The following is a 25,308-nucleotide window of genomic DNA, read 5'->3' as shown; positions in this document are numbered from 1 at the left end:
GCCAAGTCCCCAGGCATGAGGACTTATTTTCTTTGTCATTGTCATAGGACAACAATTGTCCCATGTTGTCTTCAGGAAGAGAAAACCAGACTTAAACGGACTCATGTGATCTTTCTTGGTCCCAACATACTAATGGAATCGTGAAGAAAGCACATCAGTGCCTCGACTTCCTCAGGAGTTTGTGGAGGTTTGTTATAACATTGGAAACCCTGTCAAATTTTTACAGATGTGCTGACCAGCTGCATCACAGTCTGGTACTAGGACATCAATATCCTTGAGCATATAGCCCTCCAAAAGGTAGTGGACACAGCCCAAGACATCACAGGTGAAACCTCCCCACCATCAAGAACATCTACAGGGAATGCTGCCATCAGAGAGCAGCGGCAAGTATCAATGATCCACACCACCCAGCACACGCTCTGTTCTCGCTGCTACCATCAGGAAAGAGGTATAGGCACCATCAAGTTCAGGAACAGCTGCTACCCCTCCACCATCGGACTCCTCAATTACAAACTCAATCAGGGACTCAGTTGAGGAATTTTACTTGTGCACTTTATTGCTTTTTGATTCTTCTCTGTTTTGCAGTTTGTTTACATTTCTTTATTTGTTTACATATGTATGTTGTGTAGTTTTTTTTTTGCATTGCCAATAAGAGGTAATTCTGCCTTGCCCACAGGAAAAAGTATCTCAAGGTCATAGTTATATACATGGAAACAAGCCCCTCTGCTCAACATGTCCATGCTAACCATGTTGTCCTCCATGTGTCTGCATTCATTCTATATCCTTCGAACATGTTCCTATCCATATACCTATCTAAATAGCTTTGAAACACTGTAATGGCTTCCTCTGGCAGATTGTTTTGAGTTTATTTGTCATCCAGTTGTACCAGTACAACCCAATGAAACAGCGTTCTCTGGTCCACAGTGCAGAACAATGCAAAATGAGGGTACAGACATAATGCACACACAAACCATACTTATACACTGAACATATGTATGTACATATATTAAAATAAATATTATTAATAAATAGTAGGTCACAGAGAATTGTTGTAGCAATCATTCAGCATTCCCACTGGCTGTAGGAAGAAGTTGTTCCTCAGCCTGGTGGTTCTGGCTCTGATCCTCCTGGATCTCTTTCCAGGTCAGAGCAGCTGAAAGTTGCTGTGTGTGGGATGGAAGGGGTCCTCAATGATTTTGCACGCCCTCTTTAAACAATGATCCCAGTAGGTCACATTGATGTGGGGGGGCGGAGGGGTGGAAGGGAGACTCTGGAGATCCTCTCTGTCACACTCGTGGTCCTGTGGATTGACCTCTGATTCATTTCGCTCGAGCAACCGTACCCCTCAGAAAGTTGACAGAATGGAGCAGACAACCCCGAGGTGCACCAGTGTTCAGAGTGACGATGTATGATGTTCTGCTGCCGATACAGACAGACTATGGTCTTTCCATTAGGGAGTCCAGAATCCATTAACAGAGAGGGGTGTAAAGTCCCAGTGAGGACGGCTTCTCTACCAGCCTCTGTGGTATGACAGGATTAAACGCTGAGTTGAATTCAATGAACAGCAGCCTGGCGTATGAACCATCATTCTCCAGATGGTTCATTCTCCAGATGGTTCAGGACTGAATGGAAGGACAAGATCTTCTGCAGAAGGGCTCCATCTCTAGGTGAGTTGAAATGGGTCCAGTATCTCTGACAGGTGAACCATCACCAGACACTTAACCCTATAACCATATAACCATTTACGGAGCTTGAAGCATTTCATAATGGTGCAGGTCAGTGCATTGGGCAATGGTCATTGAGGCCTGTTACTGTCAACCTCTTGGCTAATGGGATGATGGTGTCTGCCTTGAAACCTGCTAGGACGATGGACTGCTGAAGATGTACGAAACAACTTCTGTCAGTTGGTCTGCACAGTCCTTCAGTACATGACTGTGTGTGTTGTCTGGTCCTGCTGCCTTGTGTGGGTTCACCCTGGATAGGATCTTCCTCACCTTGGCCACGGCTATGCAAGGGGCCCATTCTGCAGTGGGAGACGGAGATTTCTTTGGCATCAGCCTGTTCTTGTTTACTCTCTCTGTGGAAAAATCAGCCCCTTAGGTCCCTTTTAAATCTTTGCCTTCTCACCTGAAACATACCCTCTGGGTTTAGATCCCCCTCCCCCCACCCTGGAAAATAAAATCTGTGATCATGCCACAGTTGGCGTAGCAATTAGCACAATGCCTTTACAGCAACAGTGATCGGGACCGGTCCTCAGTTCAAATCCCACGCTCTCTGTAAGGACTTTGAACGTTCTCTTCATGTCTGCATTGATTTTATCCAGGGGCTCTGGTTTCCTCCCACCCTTCAAAACGTACTAGGGTGTAGGTTAATGGCGTGTAAATTGGGTGGCAAGGACTTGTAGGGTTGAAATGGGCCTGTTACCATGCTGTATGTCTAAATTTTTTAAAATGAATGCATATACTTCTGCAAAGACACTGCTAAGCCCCCGATGTTTCAAGGAAAAAAGTACCAGCCTATTCCAGAATCTTCTTATAACCCAAGCTCTTCAGTTCCACTGACATTCTAGTGAAGCTTTTCTGCAACTTTTCCAGCTAATGTATCTTTCCTATCGCTTGACAACCAGATCTGCGCACAATACTCCAAGAACCATTTGAATGCAATCTCTGTCCGAACTGCTTCTGGGTAAAGAATTCCAGAGATTCACTCTCTTGGGAACCAGGTTCTGGAACCTGGATTCGAGAGGGGGCTGAGGGCAAGGAGAGCTCTTGAAGGTGCTGAGGGCGCTGGAGGCTTCCTGACCGTATCAGAAGCTTGGATCTGGAGCTCTGGCAGCTGATGGATCAAACAGCGTGGCTGCAGAGGCTGTTGGGAGCGCTGGAGGCTAGACTTTTTTTGCTTCTCTTTCTCCTATTAGAGGAGTGTCGGGCAATGCCCAAGGTGTCTCTTTGTCTGCTATAAGGCAGGCAAACATTGAAGCATATTATGTACATTACTTTTTTGATGTATAAAAGGAACCTTTGAAATACTAGCAAGAAAATTTCTCCTAATGTCCGATCTACAGGCCAAACCTTTACTTTGTGTCTTTAATTCCAGTTGTAAACTAGTTCATAGAAATGTAAATCTCTTTGTCTATTGGGCTCGTCAACATGGCAACCCAGTTTACAAATATTTGGCTGTTTTCCCAAAAGCAAGTAATCTTGCAAGCCCTGTTCCCTATGTTGGCCAGTGGGTTTAGGATCAGGATGTTATTATTGCCTTCAGGTTCTTGTCAGTTTAACTGCAGTTCCAACATGACAGTAGTGACTATACTTCCGTTGTACCTCAACTGTACCCTCCAGAACTGGACTCCTTCCTCGACCTGGGGAAAAAACTGACCATTTTACCTTATCTATTCCCCTCACAAATGCACATACCTCTACAAAGACATCCCTCAGTCTCCTCTACTGAGGGGAAAAAAAAGCCCGAGTCTAATTCTGAAATCTTCTTGTAACCCTTGTCTCATAAACCTTTCCTGCAACTTTTCCAGCATAATTGAGCAAGGACTCTGCTCAGTCATATCATGAACTTTAATTGTTGGAGCTATAATCACCTGCAGCATTTTCCTCCCCTGCAAATGCCACTGATAATTTATTCTTGACTGTCTCTCCCTCCTTAAGGGTGCCACAGTTAGTGTAGCGGTTACCACAATGCTGTAACAGACTGGGGTTCGAATCCAACGCTGTCTGTAGCCGCTTTCAGGTGCATTCTTGCCAAGAATGTGCCTGCAGAAGCTGATGCAGAGCTTGGGATTCGTCGTTCAGGTGGCAGCCCTGAAAGCGCTGCGCTGTCCACCTGAAAGGGACAGCTGCACGGGAGGTGCCTCGGAGCGCACTCCGGCTCCCGTCCACTGTAGCTGTACTCCCACACACGGACATGATGCCAATTGAAGTGCAACGAAGGAGAAGTAGAAGGAACACAGGATTGTGGCAGACCCGGAACAGGCAAGAGAAATACTGATGATGGTTTCAGCCTTTCTCAGTATTCAGAAGCTGCAATACCCTGCCTTCACACTGTGTTTCCAAATACGCGCCAAGTGACTCGGGCTGACAACATCACTGCGTTGTCATCATCCCGCCCCTTAGCAGCCGCTTTCAGGCGGTTGCATTCAGGTGCCTGGGGGACTTCAGTGCTCCGGCGATGATCCCTCCAGGAGGAGGGTTAGAAAGTGCGCCTTGGAGTCACCCTCTGCTCTTTCAGGTGGGCACTCCGAGAACCCCACAGGGGTAGAATATGCGGCTTTATATCGGGGTTTTCTGGCCACCTGAAAGAGCCTTCACATTCTCCCTGTGTCTGTGTGGGTTTCCTCTGGGGCTCCAATTTCTCCCCACCCTTCAAAACATACGGGGTTGTTAGGTTCTGCATTCCAGAATGTATGGAAAATTTGAAGGTGACACGCAGAACAAACATCAACTCTGTTTTATTTCCTCCAAAATATTGGGATACATCTCATCAGGTTCTTAACTTTTATCCGTTTTCACATTCGTGACTGATTTTTAATGCTGAGTCCAATTTATTTACCAACATTTTGCTCTGATAATTTAATAAAAAAACACAAATACTGGGGGAACTCAGCCAGTCTCAAAGCATCCATGGGAAGTAAAGATTTATTACCAGCATTTTGGACCTGAGCCCTTCTTAAAAGTGTGAGTAAAATGCAGGCAGGCGGCTGAATTAAAAGGCTGAGAGAGGAATACAGACCGACATTGATCATGGATGGGAGGACAGGAGAGAGAATTAATTGGGGGAAGAGAGGGGGTTTGGCTCTTATGAATGCAGAGCTGGGGAAAAAGAGAGGGAAAAGGGAAGAGAGAGCGACAAAGAGGGAGGGAGACAGACAGACAGAGCAAGGAGGCATAGAGAAAGATGGGGGGGTGGGGCTAAGGGAAACCACGGAAGCCTCATGCTCAATATTGGTTCAATATCTGCCCCCTGTGGACACTGCGAGACTTGCCAGTTCCTCCACCATTTCTGGTTTTTACTACAATCGCAGAGTCTGCAGACTTCTGTGTTTCCCTCTGGTGTTTTAAGAAGGTTTTTCCATGATCTCTTCAATGGCGATATTTAAATTCTTAATATTTACTTCAAAATTTCTTTAATTCCTATTATACCCAAGGATTCGCTATAGAAACTCTTCTTGCTTTTTTTGTTTCTCATTAGTTTCCTGTCGTATGGGATTTATCTTTCAAAAATAAACATTTTCTTGGCCATTTGTGGATTTGTAAATCATTTTCAGATTTATTGTCAGAGCACATACAACCCTGAGATTCCTTTTCCTATTTTCCTTGTACGGTTCCAGGCAGAATGATCACTTTTTATTTTCTTTTTAATTTAGATCTTTTAAAATTTTTAATTTATTTTTTGATATTATTTTTAAAAATTTGGACATACAGCACGGTAACAGGCCCTTCCGGCCCACGAGCCCGTGCTGCACAGTTACAACCTGCTAACCCCCATACGTTTTGAACGGTGGGAGGAAACTGGAGCCCCTGGAGGAAACCCACACAGACACAGGGAGAACGTACAAACTCCTTACAGACAGCGTGGGATTCGAACCCGGATCACTGTCACAGCATTGTGGTAACCACTACGCCCACAGTGCTGCCCGTAGTAACTACCACCACTTATTGGTACTGCATAAATAAACTGTACCCAACGTATACATGTAAACACATAAAGAAATGTAAACAAACTGACTGTGCAATAAGGAGAGGAAAAAAAACATTAAAGTACCAAAGTCAGAGTCCTTAAATGAGTCCATGACTGAGTTTGTAGTTGAGGAGTCTGATGGTGGAGGGGGAGCAGCTGTTCCTGAACCTGGTGGGTGCGAGTCTTGTGGCACCGATACCTTTCCTGATGGCAGCAGCGAGAACAGAGCATGTGCTGGGTGGTGTGGATCCTTGAGGATTGCTGCTGTTCTCTGATGGCAACGTTCCCTGTAGATGTTCTCGCTGGTGGGGAGGGTTTTGCCTGTGATGTCCTGGGCTGTGTCCTCTACCTTTCCACTCAGGGGTATTAGTGTCCCCGTACCAGACCAATCCTCAGACTCGCTGCCATTTTATTTGCCTTTACAATTTCTCCTGTAAATCCTTGGTTGGGAACACTCGTCCCATTCTTTGTGTCAAAGGAATATAGAGAGTGATAGAAAAATGTAGCATAGAAACCTTTTCACCCAGAGTTGTGACAATCATTCATCACCTATTTACACTAAACTCACATTAAAAAATTTTTTTAAATTCTCACCACGTCCTCATCAACTCCCCTTAAAAATGTCACCGTTTACCTACACAATAGGGTGGCTCGGGTGGCTGTAACACTATTACAGCGCCAGAGACTCAAGTTTGAATCTGGTGCTGACTGTCATGTTTGTACAGTCTCCCCATGTCTGTGTGGGTTTCCTTTGGGTGCTCTGATTTCCTCCCACGTTCCAAAGAGGTATGAGGTTAGTTGGTTAATTGGTCATGTGTGTGAGGTTGGTTGGTTAATTGGTCATGTGTGTGAGGTTAGTTGGTTAATTGGTCATGTGTGTGAGGTTAGTTGGTTAATTGGTCATGTGTGTGAGGTTAGTTGGTTAATTGGTCATGTGTGTGAGGTTAGTTGGTTAATTGGTCATGTGTGTGAGGTTAGTTGGTCATGTGTGTGAGGTTAGTTGGTCATGTGTATGAGGTTAGTTGGTTAATTGGTCATGTGTGTGAGGTTGGTTGGTTAATTGGTCATGTGTGTGAGGCTAGTTGGTTAATTGGTCATGTGTGTGAGGTTAGTTGGTTAATTGGTCATGTGTGTGAGGTTAGTTGGTTAATTGGTCATGTGTGAGGTTAGTTGGTTAATTGGTCATGTGTGTGAGGTTAGTTGGTTATGTGTGTGAGGTTAGTTGGTCATGTGTGTGAGGTTAGTTGGTTAATTGGTCATGTGTGTGAGGTTAGTTGGTTAGTTGGTCATGTGTGTGAGGTTAGTTGGTTAGTTGGTCATGTGTGTGAGGTTAGTTGGTTAATTGGTCATGTGTGTGAGGTTAGTTGGTTAGTTGGTCATGTGTGTGAGGTTAGTTGGTTAGTTGGTCATGTGTGTGAGGTTAGTTGGTTAATTGGTCATGTGTGTGGGAGTATTTCGGTGACACAGGCTCAGAAGGGTCTGTTATTGCGTGCTGCCTCTAAATGTTCAAAAAATACAAAGTCAAAATTCCTTGCTGAGAAATAGCATGCTCAAAGTTTCGTTCTTCTAATCCCTTCTGTGTGCATTTACTTCTGGTTACAAGCTACTTATTTGACCAAATGCTCCATTTTTGTTCAGCATGTGACCTTTGGACAGTGTTTCCAAACACTATCTCCCAAGGTCCAGGATTCCTACTGTAACAGACGTCAAAACTGATAACTTGGATTAATGGTTTGCAGTCTCTCAGAACCAGTTACAAATTGCACAGAGGTTATTACACAACAGTATTTCAAACTCATTCTTTGGCATTGCTGACATTCCAAGGCATTTATTGACCTCCAGCAGTTAGCGAGGGTTAGTGTAGTGTTAGCACAACTCTATCTATAAGGAGTTTGTAAGTTCTCCCCGTGTCTGCATGGGTTTCCTCCGGGGGCTCCAGTTTCCTCAAAACGTATGGAGGTGTAATTGGGTGGCAATGGGCTCATGGGCTGAAAGAGCCTGTTACTGTGTTGTATGTCTAAATTTTTTTAAATATTCTTTCTTTGCCTTGAGAAGTGATGGCAAGACATTTTCTGGAACCACCAGTTAATGCAGAAGGATCAGAATTTATTATCATGAATATGTCACGAAATTCGTTGTTTGCAGTAGCATCAAAGTGCAAATGTTGCTATAAATTATATTTCAAAAATAAATAAATAGTGCAAGAAAATAGGAGAAAGTGAGATCATGACTGTGGTTCATTGTCCACTTAGGAATCTGACGGTGGGGAGGAAAAAGCTGTCCTTGTACCATTGGGTGCTCGTCTTCAGGGTCCTGTACCTTTTTCTAATGGAAAATACCCATAGTTCTGATGGAGAGACAGGCGAGTGGGGAGATGGGTCGCGGGCTGATGGCACCATAGCCCACCCCTAACCAGCTGCTTCCAGCAGCTGTTCATTCAGGCTCCACCGATTATCCTTCCCCAAGAATCGGCGCCTTGGCGTTGGTCATGGCACATTCAGGAAGGGATGTCTTTGCCGTAAGGGTGAAGAACCTTTACAGGTGAGTGTTTTATCTGCTTGAAAGTGCCTATGGATATAACAAAAACTATAAGCAGTGGAGAACAGAAACAAAGATGCTACCCTCAAGCTATAAGGTTAAGGGTTAAACTGTTAAAATTTATTACCCATAATTACTATTGTTTTGACACCCAAAGAGGTGGATGATTAATTGCCTTGTAAGGTTCCAAGGTCGAAACTTTACTGCTAACCTGCTCAAGATAATATTCAAGACCAGCTACTTGTTTGTCTATAATGATCTCTGCCTTGTTACCCTCAACACATTTGGGTTTGGAGACCCGAACCCTTGTTCAGTCTTCTACGCTCAAATATGACATCTGCATGCAGAAGAACAAATGAAAAGAAGATTTGGACTTTGCTGAGTGAAGTGGTAAGGCTACATAAAAAGGGAACAAACATCAGTCTGATTTAACAGGGCAGCATCTGGGGAGAGGAATAGATGTTTCAGGCAAGATTCAAGATTCCCTCATTGTCATGTCATTAAGATGTGCAATATTACACAGAATTTGTTTTCGTCTGCCGTAAGGCAGACAGATTCGCTCTTGGAAATTGCCTGTAGCACCTTTTACAGTCACAGAAAGAAGCAAAAGAGTCCCCTCAGAGTCACCTCATGTCCGTGGATTCACCCCAACGCCCCTTTTTCTTGCACTATCTGCTACCTAATGCTAGACCAAAGGAAATTTTATGTAATATCACATTTTCTGTTTTATTACGCACCTTGACTGCAGTGGAGTGGAGACAGTCGCCCACCTCTTTGCTGAATGCAGATTCGCTAAGAGTGTGTGGAGAAAGATGCAAGGGTCCTTGTCACGGATCATCCCCAGCAGCGTGACAGAGGATTCTGATCTATGGGCTGTTCCTAGAGACACACACAGAGTCAGATATCCAGAGCTGCTGGAAGACCATCAACTTAGTGAAAGATGCCCTTTGATTGGCCCGAAACCTGTTGGTCTTTCAGCACACAGAGATGTCAATGAGGGAATGCTGCCAACTGGCACATTCCAGGCTGCAGGAGTACATGCTGAGGGACACACTGAGGCTTGGTGTAGCCAACATGAGGGTGCTGTGGGGAAAGGACCACAGTCTAGAGTCTACCCATTACCGGGCATTGAGGGGTTGAGACTGAAGGGAGGGTCCTCAATCAATCAAGGGGGGAGTTATGAAAAGGTGCCACAGTGGTGGAAACAATGTGAATAGAACCAGATTCAGAATCAGGATTTATTATCATGAATAAATCATGAAATTCAGTGTTTTGCTGCAGTAGTCATAGTGCAAACATACTTATTATAACCATCTTTCAACATTATTACAAATTTTAAAAATAACAGTGCACAAAAAGTAAAGCAGTGTCTTTGGTTCATTGATCATTCAGGAATCTGATGCAGCAGGGAAGAAGCTGTCCTTGGGCCGCTGAGTGCTCGTCTTTAGGCTCCTGTACTTTCGTCCCGATGGTAGTGGAGTGAAGAGGGCATAGCCTGGGTGCTGGGGTCTTTGAGGATAGAGGCTGCTTTTTTAAGACACCTCCTCATGTTGATGTCCTCGATGGAATGAAGTCTGGGGCCTGTGATGTCACAGACTGAGTTAACAACCCTCTGGAGTTTATTTTTGTCCTGAGAGGTGGCACCTCCATACCAGACAGTGATGGAACCAGACAGAATGCTCCTCATGGTACACCTGTAGAAGTTTACGAGAGTCTTCGGTGACGTACCGAATCTCCTCAGACACCTCACAAAGTATAGCCACTGACGAGTCTGCTTTGTGGTGGCATCAACGTGGAGGCTCCACGTACATATTCCAGGTCTCGTAGTCGTTCTCGCTCCAGGAGCCGAAAATCCTACAGTAGATCAAAGAGTAGAAGCCGCAGTAAATCCCAATCTCGGAGCAGATCCCGTGCCCCAGCCAAGGAGCACAAAGTTCATTCGTCTTCACCATCTAAATCTCCATCATTGGAGCGACCACAATCTCGTTCTCGCTCGCGTTCTCGGTCAAGGTCACTTTCTGGTGCAAGGTGCAGATTAAGCTCCAATTGTTGGGAATGTTGTTACAAAGGTGGATTTTCACCCAAGTAAATGAGAGTTGTAGAAAGTAGATAGTTAAAGGAAATTTGCTTGGGACCCATGTTAATGGACATCCTGGAAGTTTGTTTGAATTGTATGGCTTACACATGCAGTCCTTCAAAAATTAAAGTATGTACAAGATATTCATTTATTCCAACAAAATGTGCTATTGACTTCAAAGTCGCATCTAAATTTGTATTGAACTACATTTTTTGTGAGATAAATATTGTATTTCATTACATTGTTTTTCTTTAAATAAAAATTGTAAAACAAAAAAAAAAACGTGGAGGCTCCAGGACAGATCCTCAGAGATGTTGACACCCAGGAATTTGAAGTTCTTGACCCTCTCCACTGCTGAGCCCTCGATGAGGACTGGGTCGCGTTCCCCTGACTTCCTGCTCAAGTCCACAATCATCTCCTTGGTTTCGCTAACGCTGAGCGTAAGTTTGGTGTGGTTACACTGTTCGATGAGCTAATCTATCTCCCTCCTATACGCTTCCTCGTTGCCGTTTGTAATTCTGCCAACAACCGCGGTGTCATCGGCAAACTTGTCGATGGCATCAGAATTGTGGCTGGCCACACTGCCATGGGTGTGTTAGAAACAGAAGTACCTTCACAGAATTTGCTCGAGACAAAAAATTGAGAACAAAGAACATTTATTATACAACAATGCAAAGTTCTTCTGCCTCCTGGATAGGTTTGACATTAGGCAATCCTGCCTGCCTACCTGCTGTTTCTGTGAACTTGGAGGACCAGGGGGTATCCTGTCGGTGTCTTTGTTCTAATTTACACCTTCCCAATCTCAGGGCTACAACCTCTTCATATGTAGAACTGGGGCTTACTAATTACATATGCAAAACCTGCTAATTCTATCTAGGGCTAGAAGACCCTTATCTTATCCAGACTAACTCTACTTCCTACATTCTAATATCCATTTCTTATCCTGTTCATGCTGGGTTTATTCATTTACCCATCTATCTATATTAGTTTCCTCATCTTCATTTTTTTATATCAGTTTTACTCATCTCTCACAGGTGTATAACGAGTAGAGCTGTGGGCTAAGCGTTCAACAAGCTGCCACTGACCAATCCTGTACAACAGCATATAGGGTCCATGACAATAAAAAGATCCCTGGAATCCATGCCAATCATCTGCATTCTAACCAATGGAAAACGTCCATGAATGTAACCTTCAGCAACAGCCAATGAAAACGGTGCCGCCACCTGACCTCACAATGGGTGAGAGGCTGAGGGCGGGGACAGCGGGCCGAGGCGGAAGTAGCATGGTGGTGGAACGCGTGCACCACGCGGACCAGTTGCGGGGTTTGCTGGGCCGGACCGAGCAGCTGGTGGTGGTGATGTACTCGGCCGAGTGGTGCCACAACTGCCGGATGATCCGGCCGCACTTCTACAACCTCTCCGGCCAGCTCGCCGGCGTCGCCTTCGCAGAGGTGGACGTGGACGAGGCGGAGCCGCTGGCCCGTTCGGCCGGCGTCACCTGCATGCCCACCTTTCACTTCTTCAAGCGCTCGGCCAAGGTGGGCGAGTTCTCGGGGACCAAGCGGGAGAAGCTGGAGCACCTGCTGGATGAGCTGCAGTGAGCAGTTGGAACAATAAGAGATTGGGAGGGAGAAAATTAAACGGAGGTTTGACAGTTCTCTGCCCGGTGCAGGGTAGCCTTGGAATAATTAAATTTGCCACTAAAAGCATTCCCACGAGAGACTCGAAAGTCTGCAGACACCATGGTCGAAGTAAAAACAATGCTGGAGAAACGCAGCAGGTCAAACAGTAGCAGAGTTACCCCCCCCCCCACCATCAAACTTCTCAACAACACTCAATCAGGGACTCCTAGTTAAGGACTCTTGCATTTTACTGATTCTTAAATTCTCTCCGTCTTGTACAGTTTGTTTACAGTTCATTATTTGTTTACATGTGTAGTTTTCTCCTCTACCAATAAGTGGTAATTCTCTCTCCCACAGCACAATGAACAATCTGAAATCAAAGATACATATTCAACATTTTGGGCTTGAGTCCTTCATCAAGGTATCCTTTATTAATTAAGTGAGGTGGATTTGTAGGCAAATCTCACCGGGACCCTCAACACCAGCTCCATAGCCAAGAAAGCCCAGCAGCACCTCTACTTCCTGCGAAGGCTGAGGAAAGTCCATTTCCACCCTCCATCCTCACGACACTCGACAGGATGTATCGAGAGCATCCCGTGCAACTGAATCACCGCCTGATTTGAGAGCTGAATCTCCTTCGATCACAAGACCCTGCAGAGGATAGTGGTCAGTGGAAAAGATCACGGGGGGGGGGGGGGGGGGGGTCCCTTCCTACCATGAAGGACGTCGACAACACTCGTTGCGGGTGAAAGGCGATAAACATTGTGAAGGACTCCACACACTGTTCTCCCTTCTGCCACCTGGTTGGAGGTACCGTAGCATCGGGCCCTTAAGTCCAGATCGGGCAACAGTTTTTTCCCCCCCAAGCCATTAGGCTCCTGAATTCCCAGAACATTTGTGGATAGAGTAACCGTGGACTTTATATATCTTAATGTTTCAATGTGTTTAACTTCTAACATATTTATGTAAATATGCTCCAGGGTCCTGGAGAAACGCTATCTTGTTTTTAATGTACGAGCATGGAATGAACAACAAATAAAGGTGACTTGACCTCAATACATGAGCCTCTCCTTGCTGTCCCGAAGGCAATCTGGATTACAATTGTGGCAGTTCTGAGTGACCTCCTTTGATAATTAATTCTGTAAGTGACATTGTGTTTTGGAAGGGTAAGGGCTCGCGTGAAGCTTGAATACCAGTACTTTTTTTAAATTTTAATTATATAAAAAAATACTGGAAATATTCAGAACTGAAGGCTCATTAACCCAAAACAACCTTTCTTCCCTCAAAAAAAAATCTGCAATAAGCATTTTCACTGAAGACACCTAAGAATTGAACAGGTTATTTGCACATTATATCTGTTTCACAAAACCCGATTTTTCTCCCAGGTACTGCTCAACCTGCTGATATCCTCCAGTGCTTTACTTTCCCTCATTTATTTTAGTCATGTGGCGGCGCACAGCCTAATGGTGAACCGGCCCTGCTTGTATCGCCACCTGGCGGGGCAGCCATTAGGAGATGGCGTCGTCAGGGGTTTCTTCTCGACTCCAACATACTGTGAGAGATGGGAAAATTGATCTAAAATTATGAACATGGAAGAAACTAAAGTTCATCAGTAAAATGGCTGAAACCAGTTCAAACAGGATAAGTTTGGGGCTTAGGATGCAGGAAAGCAGAGTCAGCACGATTAACATAAGAATCTTCTATCCTTTGTGACAAGACCATAGGACTAAGATAAGGAGTGGTAAGGTACAATAGAATGTAGGAAGTTGAGGTAGTCTGGATCAGATAAGGGTCTCCTAGCCCTGGACAGAAGTACCAAGTCATACATTTCTAATTAGCTAACCATACACAGATTTATACATATGAAATTAGCCAACCCTAGATAGAATGAGTCAACTCTGCATATCAAGAGACTGTAGCCCCGAGAATCAGGAAGGTGTGAATAAGGACAATGACATGAAGGGACACCGACAGGATAACCCCCCCTGGTTCTCCAAGTATACTGAAATTGCACGTAGGCAGGCAGGATTGCCTAATGCCAAACCTCTCCAGCAGGAGGCAGAAGAATGTAAGGGGGAGGGTATTCCTACACTGAAATCAACTGTATAAAAGTTGGGTGAGCCCCAGTGTGTGTGTGTATTCCCAGGGTAAGGGGAAGCACCCAACTTTGCATTGTTGTAGTAATAAATGTTCTTTGTTCTCAATTTTTGTCTCGAGCAATTTCTTTAAAGGTACTTTAATTCCTAACAAATGGGGGCTCGTCCGGGATCACACTCCCTCCACTGACAGAGTACCCCGACGACGAGAGTAGGTGCACCCCGGCTGATTCAGCTGGACTCACGGGCGACGGGTGGCTGGTCAGTGGAAGAAGCGAGTGATATCCGAGAAGAGGCATTGAGAACAAACGGCGGAAGGACGCGCGCTAGAGCAGTACTGCCAGAACTCGGTAAGAGTATTTTACTTGTTCCTAAGTATGGGAATAGCGGGCAGTAGAGATGAGAGTCCTGACACAGGACGTGACCACCAGATAGCTACGTACAGCCCGCTTGGGATGATGTTATCTGAGTGGGGCACAGGAAAGACCCGCGGTAAAGACAAACTGACGACGGTCAGGTATTGTTGTAATGAATGGGTGAGATACCCGGTTAAAGGGAGCTCCGTGTACTGGCCAAAATTCGGATCCGAGGATGAATGGATGTGTGAAGCTTTGAACTTATGGCTCTATCAAAACCAGAAAGACAATGTTGAGAGCAGGGAATATGCAGCCTGCTGGCTCAAGGGATCCATTGAACAGCTGGTTTTGAATGAGAAAGAATCCAGGGATAAGAGAGAGGAGGAACCTCTTGTCCCTGAATCACAGGGTTGGGATGTGTTACATTCCCTCCCTCCACCCTATGTTCCTCCTATGCCAGCTCCTATCTTTCCTTCCCCTCCTATGACCTACCCTTCTGCACCTTCCCCACCTCCCCCACCACTAGAGAAGAGAGAAGAGAGCAGGAGTGGTATGATAACTTGCTCACAAAGCACTCGATTACCACCTCTGTTGGCAGGAGAGAGAGGTAACTTTAATTCAGAACAGCGTGAGACTCTTCAGGAAGAAAGGGCAGAACCCTTTGATTCATTTCCCAGGGAGCAGGAACCCAGACCTAATAAGCCAGAAACCAATTGGATGAGACCACTGCGGGAAGTTCCCATGAGAGAGGGTCTCGGTTTCGTAAATGTGCCCCTGACCAGTACTGAAGTGTGTAACTTTAAGAAAGAACTGACCTCCCTGATAGAAGATCCCCAGGGATGTGCCGAACAGTTAGACCAATTTTTGGGACCAAATATATATACAATATGGGGGTCTCGACATAGAATCCCCAGCAGGGGAACAATTGGTACTAACAGGTTTTGTTACCAACTCAGCCCCAGACATTAAGAGAAAATTACAAAAGACAGAAAATTGGCATGAGCAGGGAATAACCCAGCTTCTACAGATCACACAAAAAGCATTTGTCCAGACATCTGAGGATAAGCAGAAAGCAAAGGCTAACATTTTGATGCAAGCAGTTAAAGGAATAGTAGATGAGTAACATGAAAAAAAAAAGGCAGGGACTGTGTGCCAGCTCCTGAATGTTGGGAGAAGTGCAGGGAGTGGGAGAGTAGAGACCAGAGATAATTTCATAAATCACGACTTCCCACTTCAGTCACTGACCAATATTGATTAAAATTCATGCTAAAAATTAAATGTCATAAATGATCGTTTTTCAATACTGTAGAATTAGCAAATTTAACTACCAGTTAATTCCAATTTATGAAATAAATTGTATTTAAATGTGATTTTGCACAGGGAGTACCTGAGAGTTGAGTGATGTTATAACATTTGCAGGGAGAAATGTTTGCGCAAATAGGGTGAGTTCTATACATCTTAACTTTAAGTGTATGTGAGATAAAGAAAGGATCTGATGTGTAAAGTGGCTGGATCAGCCAGTTGAAGGGGGAGTGTGCATGTCCCTTTAAGTGCACTGTGGCACTTGAAATTGAGGCTTCAGGCTCTTGTCTTGCAGTTAGAGGTATGGAGCCCTATCAACACATTTAATACATTTCTTCTACACATTCAGCAGTCAAGGTCCGTGAGTTTAAAGATCACCCACCTCTGGAGAATAAAGATACCTCTGGGGATTCCTATGGGGATTCCTATAAGTTTAATCATTCATTTCTCTGGTGCATTTTCCTCTGGAGTGAAATTAATGCCTCAGCACAATTTCTCTGTATTGCCGCTGTTATTTAATTCATGATAACTTTCCCCCATTCATCAGGTTTATATTTAAATCCGGTAGTGCGGAAGTTACATTGTAAATAATCACGGAGGTAAATCCTGCGCAACTGGATTCAGCTTAATGGAGAAATAGACCTGCGAACGGGTCTATGGTGCTGTGTGAGTACTGCAATAGGTGGAATATGATTTAAATTGGTGGCATCGTTCAGAACAATTGGGTGCATAAGAATAATAATATCATTAAGAACTCACAGATCTTGTACCGGATGCTATTCAGTACATCTTGACTTAAGGACTGGAGAAATTGGCATGTTAGAATGAGATTGGCATGGTACCAATATTTCTTGATTCAATAATGACTCCACAAGCTCCAGGATTCATGCAGCAGAACTTTTAAGTGGAATATAATAGAAACTAGCCTGTACTTAAATTATTGTGTGTGCAATCTTCATAAGAACATCTTTTAACCTTTTTTTGGTGCCTGTTTTACAGACTGTTTTAAATAAGGCCAGCTCCTGTGAGCTGTGGCACAAGGCATTTTACTTAAGGCAGAACTAAAGGTTGAATATGTTTCAAGTTCTCTTGCAGGGGCTCTTGTGCTGCAATGTCTGTTATGTACTCACTCTAACAAATTGGAGGGTTGTGCCCCATACAGACAAGCAGCTCCAACTGCATTTTAATAAGGTCTAACATATTCAAAACCCATGCAAATATGGTTTGTGTTTCATTTTACAATTTTTACACTAACACAAAGGAAAGTCAGATTGTTATTCATTTTATTAAAATCTAGTGATTGGTTATATGTAAAAGCATGGCAAGAGGATCAACTAAAACCTGCCTGGGATGGTCCCTTCTGTGTACTTTTAATTACAGACACCGCAGTAAGAACAAGAGAGAAAGGCTGGACCCACATTCAAAGAATTAATGACAAAGTGCCATAATGTTACAATTTTATTCGTTTTTTTAATGGTTTATTCAGTTTTGTGTATTTTATTGCTGTTTTCAATGAGCTTTACATTTATCGTGGTTTATTCAGTTTTGTGTATTTTATTGCTGTTTTCAATGAGCTTTACATTTATCGTGGTTTATTCAGTTTTGTGTATTTTATTGCTGTTTTCAATGAGCTTTACATTTATCGTGGTTTATTCAGTCTTGTGCATTTTATTGCAGTTTTCAATGAGCTTTACATTTATTGTGTTTTATTCAGTTCTTATTGTATTTTAATGAGCTTACAGGTATTCTTCATTGTTGTTTACTAATTTCTTTGGAATATTGTTCGTTAATGTTTTAAGCCCCCCTGGAATAGGGGCAGCAGAGGTTACAATTCAGCTCCTTTAGAATGTAGACAGGGCATAGATTTAATGTATAATCATAATGGGATATAAGGGATCCCAATACGGACCAGGGGAATTAAACAGCTTTAGTGGAGTACATCTAATTTGTATCATAGCCTACACAGGTATTAAAGACAGGAGTTTTGAAGCGATAGCACAAAGGACATGGTGGGACAAAGACAGACAGAATGGTAGTCAGCATTGTACATGTAACAGAGAGAGAGAGTTAATACATATGCTAATGTACACAGACAGGCTGCAACTCACAAGTTCAATGATACATATGCTAATGTTAGCAGACAAGCTGCAACACACAGTTAAATCACAAGAAACAATCCCCCCCCTGCTTGGTCACTTTTCATCACCCCATGAAAGGGAGCACCAGTTTCCAACAACGTGAGCTGCTTGACACTTTAATATCAGGCTCCAAACAGCCTTCGGAGATCGGTGGCCCTAGGGTTCGGGGCTGAAGAGGACATCAGATACTAGCCACAATCAAACGGAACCGCCTGACTACTGCTACTCGTTCGCTGCTGAAGGCAGCGCTTCTCATAGACTTCGTCGGGACAACACTTAACAAAGGTCGTGTGCTTCAAAGACACTGCTTCAATATTTCAACGTATGGGATGGACTAGACTCTTTACTGAGAACTGGAGCCTGATACTCCAAACCCTAATAAGCAGCTGGACTCACTCCCCTGACCTTCATGGTGCTCCCCTACCTAAAGACTTTACACAGACATTACAATTCGGTTATTGACCAGCTGGGTAAAACTACACCTTACACTTGAAAGATCAGTGTTACTGATCTAAAAGAAAAGTGAGGAGAGGGGGGGGGGGGGGGGATCAGTCACACTGACACTAGTAACCAAAGATCAGTAACACTGATCATGGTGAAAGATCAGTATTACTGATCTAAAAGAAAAGTGAGGATTGTGAGAGATGGGAAAATTGATCTAAAATTATGAACATGGAAGAAACTAAAGTTCATCAGTAAAATGGCTGAAACCAGTTCAAACAGGATAAGTTTGGGGCTTAGGATGCAGGAAAGCAGAGTCAGCACGATTAACATAAGAATCTTCTATCCTTTGTGACAAGACCATAGGACTAAGATAAGGAATGGTAAGGTACAATAGAATGTAGGAAGTTGAGGTAGTCTGGATCAGATAAGGGTCTCCTAGCCCTGGACAGAAGTACCAAGTCATACATTTCTAATTAGCTAACCATACACAGATTTATACATATGAAATTAGCCAACCCTAGATAGAATGAGTCAACTCTGCATATCAAGAGACTGTAGCCCCGAGAATCAGGAAGGTGTGAATAAGGACAATGACATGAAGGGACACCGACAGGATAACCCCCCCTGGTTCTCCAAGTATACTGAAATTGCACGTAGGCAGGCAGGATTGCCTAATGCCAAACCTCTCCAGCAGGAGGCAGAAGAATGTAAGGGGGAGGGTATTCCTACACTGAAATCAACTGTATAAAAGTTGGGTGAGCCCCAGTGTGTGTGTGTATTCCCAGGGTAAGGGGAAGCACCCAACTTTGCATTGTTGTAGTAATAAATGTTCTTTGTTCTCAATTTTTGTCTCGAGCAATTTCTTTAAAGGTACTTTAATTCCTAACAATACATAACGGAGTTTCGGGCTCGAGCCTTTCAACAAGTTATGAGCAAAATGTAGGCAGGCACCTGAGTTTGGGGGCCTGTCTAAATTTTCCTTGTACCTTGATAAGGGGCTCACGGTTCTGAATCTTTATCTTTGCGACATAAAGGACACTGTTTGACCTGCTGAGTTTCTCCAGTATCATGTTTTTACTTCAACCATAGTGTCTTTGAACTTTCATGTTTTACTTCAATCAAAGATGTGAAGTCGTCACTCCATCCAGAACGTCTACAAGAGGTGGTCTCTTAAGAAAGCAGCCCCCACCACCCAGGCCATGCCCTCTTCACTCTGCTTCCATTGAGAAAAAAGGTCCAGGAGTCTGAAGACGAGCATTCAGTGGCACAAGGACAGCTTCTTCCCCTCTGCCATCAGATTCCTGAAGGATCAATGACCCACAGACACGGCCTCACTTGGACTTTTCCTGCACTATTTTATTTATTGCTGGTTTATAGACTGTATATAATCTGATTCTGTTCGCCCGAAGAAGGGCTCAGGCCTGAAATGTCAGCAAGAACCTTATCTCTTAATGTTGCTTCAAGACCAGCCAAGATCCTCCAGCATTTCAGCTTGTTTTTACTACAATCACAGCATCTTCAGACTTTCACGTTTCACCCTTTGCTCTGGGAGTTAGGCTGGGTTCTGGCTGCTCTCTTCCCTTTCTGAAGGGTGGAGTCAAAACCAGTGTAGGTCGAGTTTGTCCTCGGAGGGTAGGCGAGATACAAACCAGAGGACATGGGTTAGGGGTGAAAGGGAGCATTAGGGGAGAGAGTGGTGGGGCTGTGGAACGAGGTGTGCGCTCAATTTTAACATGGAAGAAGAACTTGGACAGGAATATGGAGGCAATGTTGCAAAGCAGCAGCTCCACTCAAAAGTGCCTCTGTGCCATCCATTTGCGCTTCACAGGCTCCAGTGCTATTTTCATTCTGCCGACAGTCTGCACAATTTGTGAAATTCCTCTTTTAAAAAAGGCCCATCGGCCCACACCATCCAAATATACGCCTGTGACCAATTAACCTACTGACTGTAGAACATTACAGCATAGGTCCTGGATTGTGCTAAACCATTTCCTCCCTCGTCCAGCTGACCTACCCCTCCCATCCATGTACCTATCCAAATTCTTAATAAATGTTAAAATTGAGGCTGCCTTCACCACCTCACCTCGTTCCACACTCCCAGCCCTCCAGTGAAAAAGTTTCCCTTAAACTTTTCCCCTTTCACTCTTAACCTCTGGTTTGTAACTCACCTACCCTTCCCATTGGGAAGGGTGCAGGTCAATGGGAGAAATTCAACTCCTGCATCCTCCCTGATGACTGGAGAGGGCGAGGTGCTCGGACGGGGACCAGCCTGACGCACCGGCGCGTCACTATCGGCAAAGCCGGGGCAAGGGGGCCACAGTTGAAAGAGGGGGGGGGGGTGTGTGGGAAAGAAGAGAAGCCCGCGGCAGCAATGGTGTTGAGGCCCATCCGGACCCGGAGGCAGTTGGCCGCCTTGCTGGAGGAGGAAGAGGAAACCCTGGTCGTGGTGTTCTTCGGAGCTCGGTGGTGCAGTAACTGCGCCCGCGTCAAGCCCTTCCTCCGGACCAAGTCGGAGCAGCTCCGCGACGTGATCTTCGTGGAGGTGGACGTGGACGAGTCGGAGGAGCTGGCGAGAGTCGCGGGCATCACCTGCATGCCCACCTTCCACTTCTACCGGTGCCAGGAAAAGGTGGCTGAGTTCTCCGGTACCAAGAGGGAGAAGCTGGACCATCTGATAGCGCAGCTTAAATAAGCCCCCCCACCAAAAAAAAATAAAAACTACTCGCCTTTCTCTCTCGGATAATTCCCCACACTCATCCCAGAAACCTGCTACCCGGACACGAGAGCAACTCGGGCTGTCGAAGGAGAGGAACACACTCCAGCCTCAGTAGGCAGGAATTTCAGCCTGAGTGGAGCATTAAAGTCTGCAGACGCTGTGATTGTAATAAAACACACGTAGAGGAACTCACGTCCATCGGAGCTGAAGATACGTTTCGGGCCGGAGTCCTTCTTGAAGGTGTGAGAACTCACCCAGACTAGGTCTGATGCTCTGTTCCCTTCTCCCCAGCCTCTTAATTCAGACACCCATCTCCTTTTCACTCAGACCTTGATGAATGGCTCAGGCCCGAATCTTTACCTCCTATGTACGCTGAGACGGGATGTCTTCCTCCAGCATTTCTGTGTCTTTCCCACAAACACATCACCTGCAGATTTTTTAGTGTTTCACTCAACAGGTGAGATAAGGATGGAGTTAAATGGGAAAAGGCGCCAGCCAGGGTTCGCACCGTTACAACGCCAGCAACCTTCGCTTGAAACTGGCGCTGTCTGTAAGGAGTTTGTACGTTCGCCCCGTGTCTGTGTCTGCGTGGGTTTCCTCCCACCGTTCAAAATGTAGCGGGGGTTGTAGGTCAATCAAGTGTAATTGGGCAACACGGGCTCGTGGGACAGAAGGGCCTGTTACTGTGCTGGTTGATCATTTTTTTTTAATTAAGAAACTCAGCAGACGCTGGGGCCCAGTGCAGTTCACAGACGTGCTGGAGAAACTCAGCAGGTCACCCAGCATCCACGCATGGGAAGGAAAGGGTAACCAATGTTTCAGGCCTGGGTCCTTTCAGGTAGAAATAAAAACATAAGCTCCTGAATAAAAAGGTTGGGGGGGGGGGGTGGAGAGGAAGAGGCTAATGAGTAAGAAAGGGGATCATAGTTGGATCAGGTGGGATTGAACCTGGAGGCAGTGTTGCAAAGCAGCAGCTCATCAACTCATTTGCACATCACACGCTCCAGGACTGTTGTCATTCTGCCCACAGTTGGTGCACAATTTGTGAAATCTCTCTTTAAGTAACAGGCTCTTCTGGCCCATGAGCCTGCGCCACTCAAATATACCCCTGTGACCAATGAACCTACTAATGTCTCCTTGGTTCTTCCCACGGAAGTCTCTTTTAAAAGGCTATTCCAAATTCTTATCAACCTGCAGCCCCCCCTTCTGACCTGCAGCCCCCCCCCTTCTGACCTGCAGCCCCCCCCCTTCTGACCTGCAGCCCCCCCCCCTTCTGAGCTGCAGCCCCCCCCTTCTGACCTGCAGCCCCCCCCTTCTGACCTGCAGCCCCCCCTTCTGACCTGCAGCCCCCCCCTTCTGACCTGCAGCCGCCCCCTTCTGACCTGCAGCCCCCCCTTCTGACCTGCAGCCCCCCTTCTGACCCTGCAGCCCCCCCCCTTCTGACCTGCAGCCCCCCCCTTCTGACCTGCAGCCCCCCCCTTCTGACCTGCAGCCCCCCCCCTTCTGACCTGCAGCCCCCCCCTTCTGACCTGCAGCCCCCCCCCTTCTGACCTTCAGCCCCCCCCTTCTGACCTGCAGCCCCCCCCTTCTGACCTGCAGCCCCCCCTTCTGACCTGCAGCCCCCCCCTTCTGACCTGCAGCCCCCCCCTTCTGACCTGCAGCCCCCCCCTTCTGACCTGCAGCCCCCCCTTCTGACCTGCAGCCCCCCCTTCTGACCTGCAGCCCCCCCTTCTGACCTGCAGCCCCCCCCTTCTGACCTGCAGCCCCCCTTCTGACCTGCAGCCCCCCCTTCTGACCTGCAGCCCCCCCCTTCTGACCTGCAGCCCCCCCCTTCTGACCTGCAGCCCCCCCTTCTGACCTGCAGCCCCCCCTTCTGACCTGCAGCCCCCCCTCCGACCTGCAGCCCCCCCCTCCGACCTGCAGCCCCCCCCCCGACCTGCAGCCCCCCCCTCCGACCTGCAGCCCCCCTCCGACCTGCAGCCCCCCCTCCGACCTGCAGCCCCCCCTCCGACCTGCAGCCCCCCCTCCGACCTGCAGCCCCCCCTCCGACCTGCAGCCCCCCCTCCGACCTGCAGCCCCCCTCCGACCTGCAGACCGACCTGCAGACCCCCCTCCGACCTGCAGACCCCCCTCCGACCTGCAGCTCCCCCCCTCCGACCTGCAGCTCCCCCCCTCCGACCTGCAGCCCCCCCTCTGACCTGCAGCCCCCCCTCTGACCTGCAGCCCCCCCTCTGACCTGCAGCCCCCCCTCTGACCTGCAGCCCCCCTCTGACCTGCAGCCCCCCCTCTGACCTGCAGCCCCCCCTCTGACCTGCAGCCCCCCCTCTGACCTGCAGCCCCCCCTCTGACCTGCAGCCCTCCCTCTGACCTGCAGCCCTCCCTCTGACCTGCAGCCCCCCCCTCTGACCTGCAGCCCCCCCCTCTGACCTGCAGCCCCCCCCTCTGACCTGCAGCCCCCCCCTCTGACCTGCAGCCCCCCCCTCTGACCTGCAGCCCCCCCCCTCTGACCTGCAGCCCCCCCCCTCTGACCTGCAGCCCCCCCTCTGACCTGAGGGCCCCCGCACCCCCGGTGCAGGTCAGATGCCAACACGACCACATACCTGTGGGCTGCGTGGAACGTGCCGCCAGGTTCCGGGTTGAGGGCGGGCGGCCATTGGCCGGGCTCTCTCCTGCTTCCCTGGACGCATCGGCCGGGGCGACGGCGGACGTCAGACTGGGTGGGCGCTCGCGCTTCCGCAAAGGGGGCGGGGCCCCATCCTCCGCCGCGCGCGCGCAGTACTCGGCCACGTGTTCCCACTCGAAGGCCGGTGACCTTTGCTCTCGCCGCGTCCCGCTCTGGATTCCCGCCCTCCCTCCGAGGGTGAAGCCTGACGCGTCTAATTAACTGGCTACACACCAATCAAACGCGTCCAACCCACAGGTCGGTCAAATGGGATGAGGAGGCGATGGGGGTTGGTGTTGGTCCAGATGGAGTTCGCTCCGATTGGGGCAGGAATGGGACCGATTTGGCCCGGAGGTGGGGCTGCTGGCGCGTGACGTCACAAGGGGGCTAATGCGCAGGCGGGGCTGCTGGCGCGTGACGTCACAAGGGGGCTAATGCGCAGCCTCGGCGGGCGGGGCTGCTGGCGCGTGACGTCACAAGAGGGCTAGTGCGGAGGCGGGCGGGCGAGTGAGGGCGGAGCTGCGGGAGCGTGACGTCACAAGGGGCTAATACGCAGCCGCGTGACGTCACAAGGGGGCTAATGCGCAGCCGCGGCAGGCGAGTGAGGGCGGAGCGTATGGCGGGGGCGGGCAGCAGGCTGGGCAAGGAGAAGAAGGAGAAGGCGCGGGGGGCCGCTGCACTCCGGCCCGTCGACGCAAAGCCGCCGCCTCCTCTTCCCGAGGGCAAGGCCGAGGCCTCGCCGCCGCCGCCTCAGGCCGAGGCCCTGCGGCGGCCCGGAAGTCCCGAGGAGGAGGCGGCGAGGAGGAGGCCGCTGAAGGCCATCGGCAGCCGTGCGCAGCTGGAGCGCTCCCTGCGAGAGGCGGGCGAGCAGCTGGTGGTCGTTTTCTTCTCGGGCAGCTGGTGCGAGACGTGCTGGGGCCTGGAACCGGCCATGAGCGAGCTGGCCCAGCTCCACCGTTCGGTCGCCTTCTACCAGGTGAACGTGGACGACTCGGAGGATACGGCCGAGGCCTGCGACATCGTGCACCTCCCCACCTTCCAGTTCTACAAACTGGGCAAGAGAGTGGCCGAGGTCCTGGACGACAGCAGGGAGTCGGTGGAGAGGAAGATCAAAGAATTAAAGTAGACCTGCTCCTGAACCAGTCAGGACCCCCTTCTTGCCCCGTGTCGCTGGAACAAACTTGGTCCAGAACAGACCTCACTCTCTGTCCAGAACAGACCTGCAGGCTCCCCCTCCCTGGTGTCTGTCTCGTGTGCACAACCACTGAATTCAATCGGAGGAATTGAGTTCCTGTTCTCCATCTCACCTATACTCTTATCAAGATTACTTGAATAAACAGTGAAAGCTCAACAACACCTCTTCCATCTGGGCACCCTCCAACTGGATGGCATTGTCAACATTCCCCACCCCCTCCTCCATCGTTGTCCCCCTGCCTCCTTTCCTCTAGTTTTCTCTTTTCCCGGTCTCTTCACAGAGCCAAAATCAATTCTCAGCTTTCCTCTCAGGTCCAATTAATGTCTTTTGTGGGTCTAGTCTCCTCCCACTTTCTCTCCCAGTCTTCATCTGGACACCTGTTTGCTTTTTGCTATACCTTGAGAAAGGGCTCAGGTCTGAAGCATCAGTAATATAGACCTCCTATGAATGCTGCAAGACTGGCTGAGTTCCTCAG

At 47.6% G+C, this 25,308-nt stretch overlaps 1 protein-coding gene and 2 pseudogenes across 1 annotated transcript; all 3 read left to right on the top strand.

The window, feature by feature from the left end:
- The first annotated feature begins 11,453 nt into the window (after nucleotides 1–11,453).
- LOC138748084 (thioredoxin pseudogene) lies at nucleotides 11,454–12,011 on the top strand (annotated as a pseudogene).
- An 8,570-nt stretch (nucleotides 12,012–20,581) lies between these two features.
- Nucleotides 20,582–20,991, top strand: LOC138748085 (thioredoxin-like). Its single transcript, XM_069907776.1, has one exon. The coding sequence runs from the start codon at nucleotides 20,632–20,634 to the stop codon at nucleotides 20,950–20,952; it is 321 nt and encodes a 106-aa protein (XP_069763877.1). The 5' UTR covers nucleotides 20,582–20,631; the 3' UTR covers nucleotides 20,953–20,991.
- Nucleotides 20,992–23,558: 2,567 nt separating this feature from the next.
- LOC138748083 (thioredoxin pseudogene) lies at nucleotides 23,559–24,992 on the top strand (annotated as a pseudogene).
- The last annotated feature ends 316 nt before the right edge of the window (nucleotides 24,993–25,308 follow it).

The sequence above is a fragment of the Narcine bancroftii genome, chromosome 13 (genome assembly GCF_036971445.1).
Source record: "Narcine bancroftii isolate sNarBan1 chromosome 13, sNarBan1.hap1, whole genome shotgun sequence".
In the NCBI taxonomy this organism is placed as follows: domain Eukaryota; kingdom Metazoa; phylum Chordata; class Chondrichthyes; order Torpediniformes; family Narcinidae; genus Narcine; species Narcine bancroftii.
Note: the sequence above shows the minus strand (reverse complement) of the source record. Positions and strands in the feature narration are given on the sequence as shown.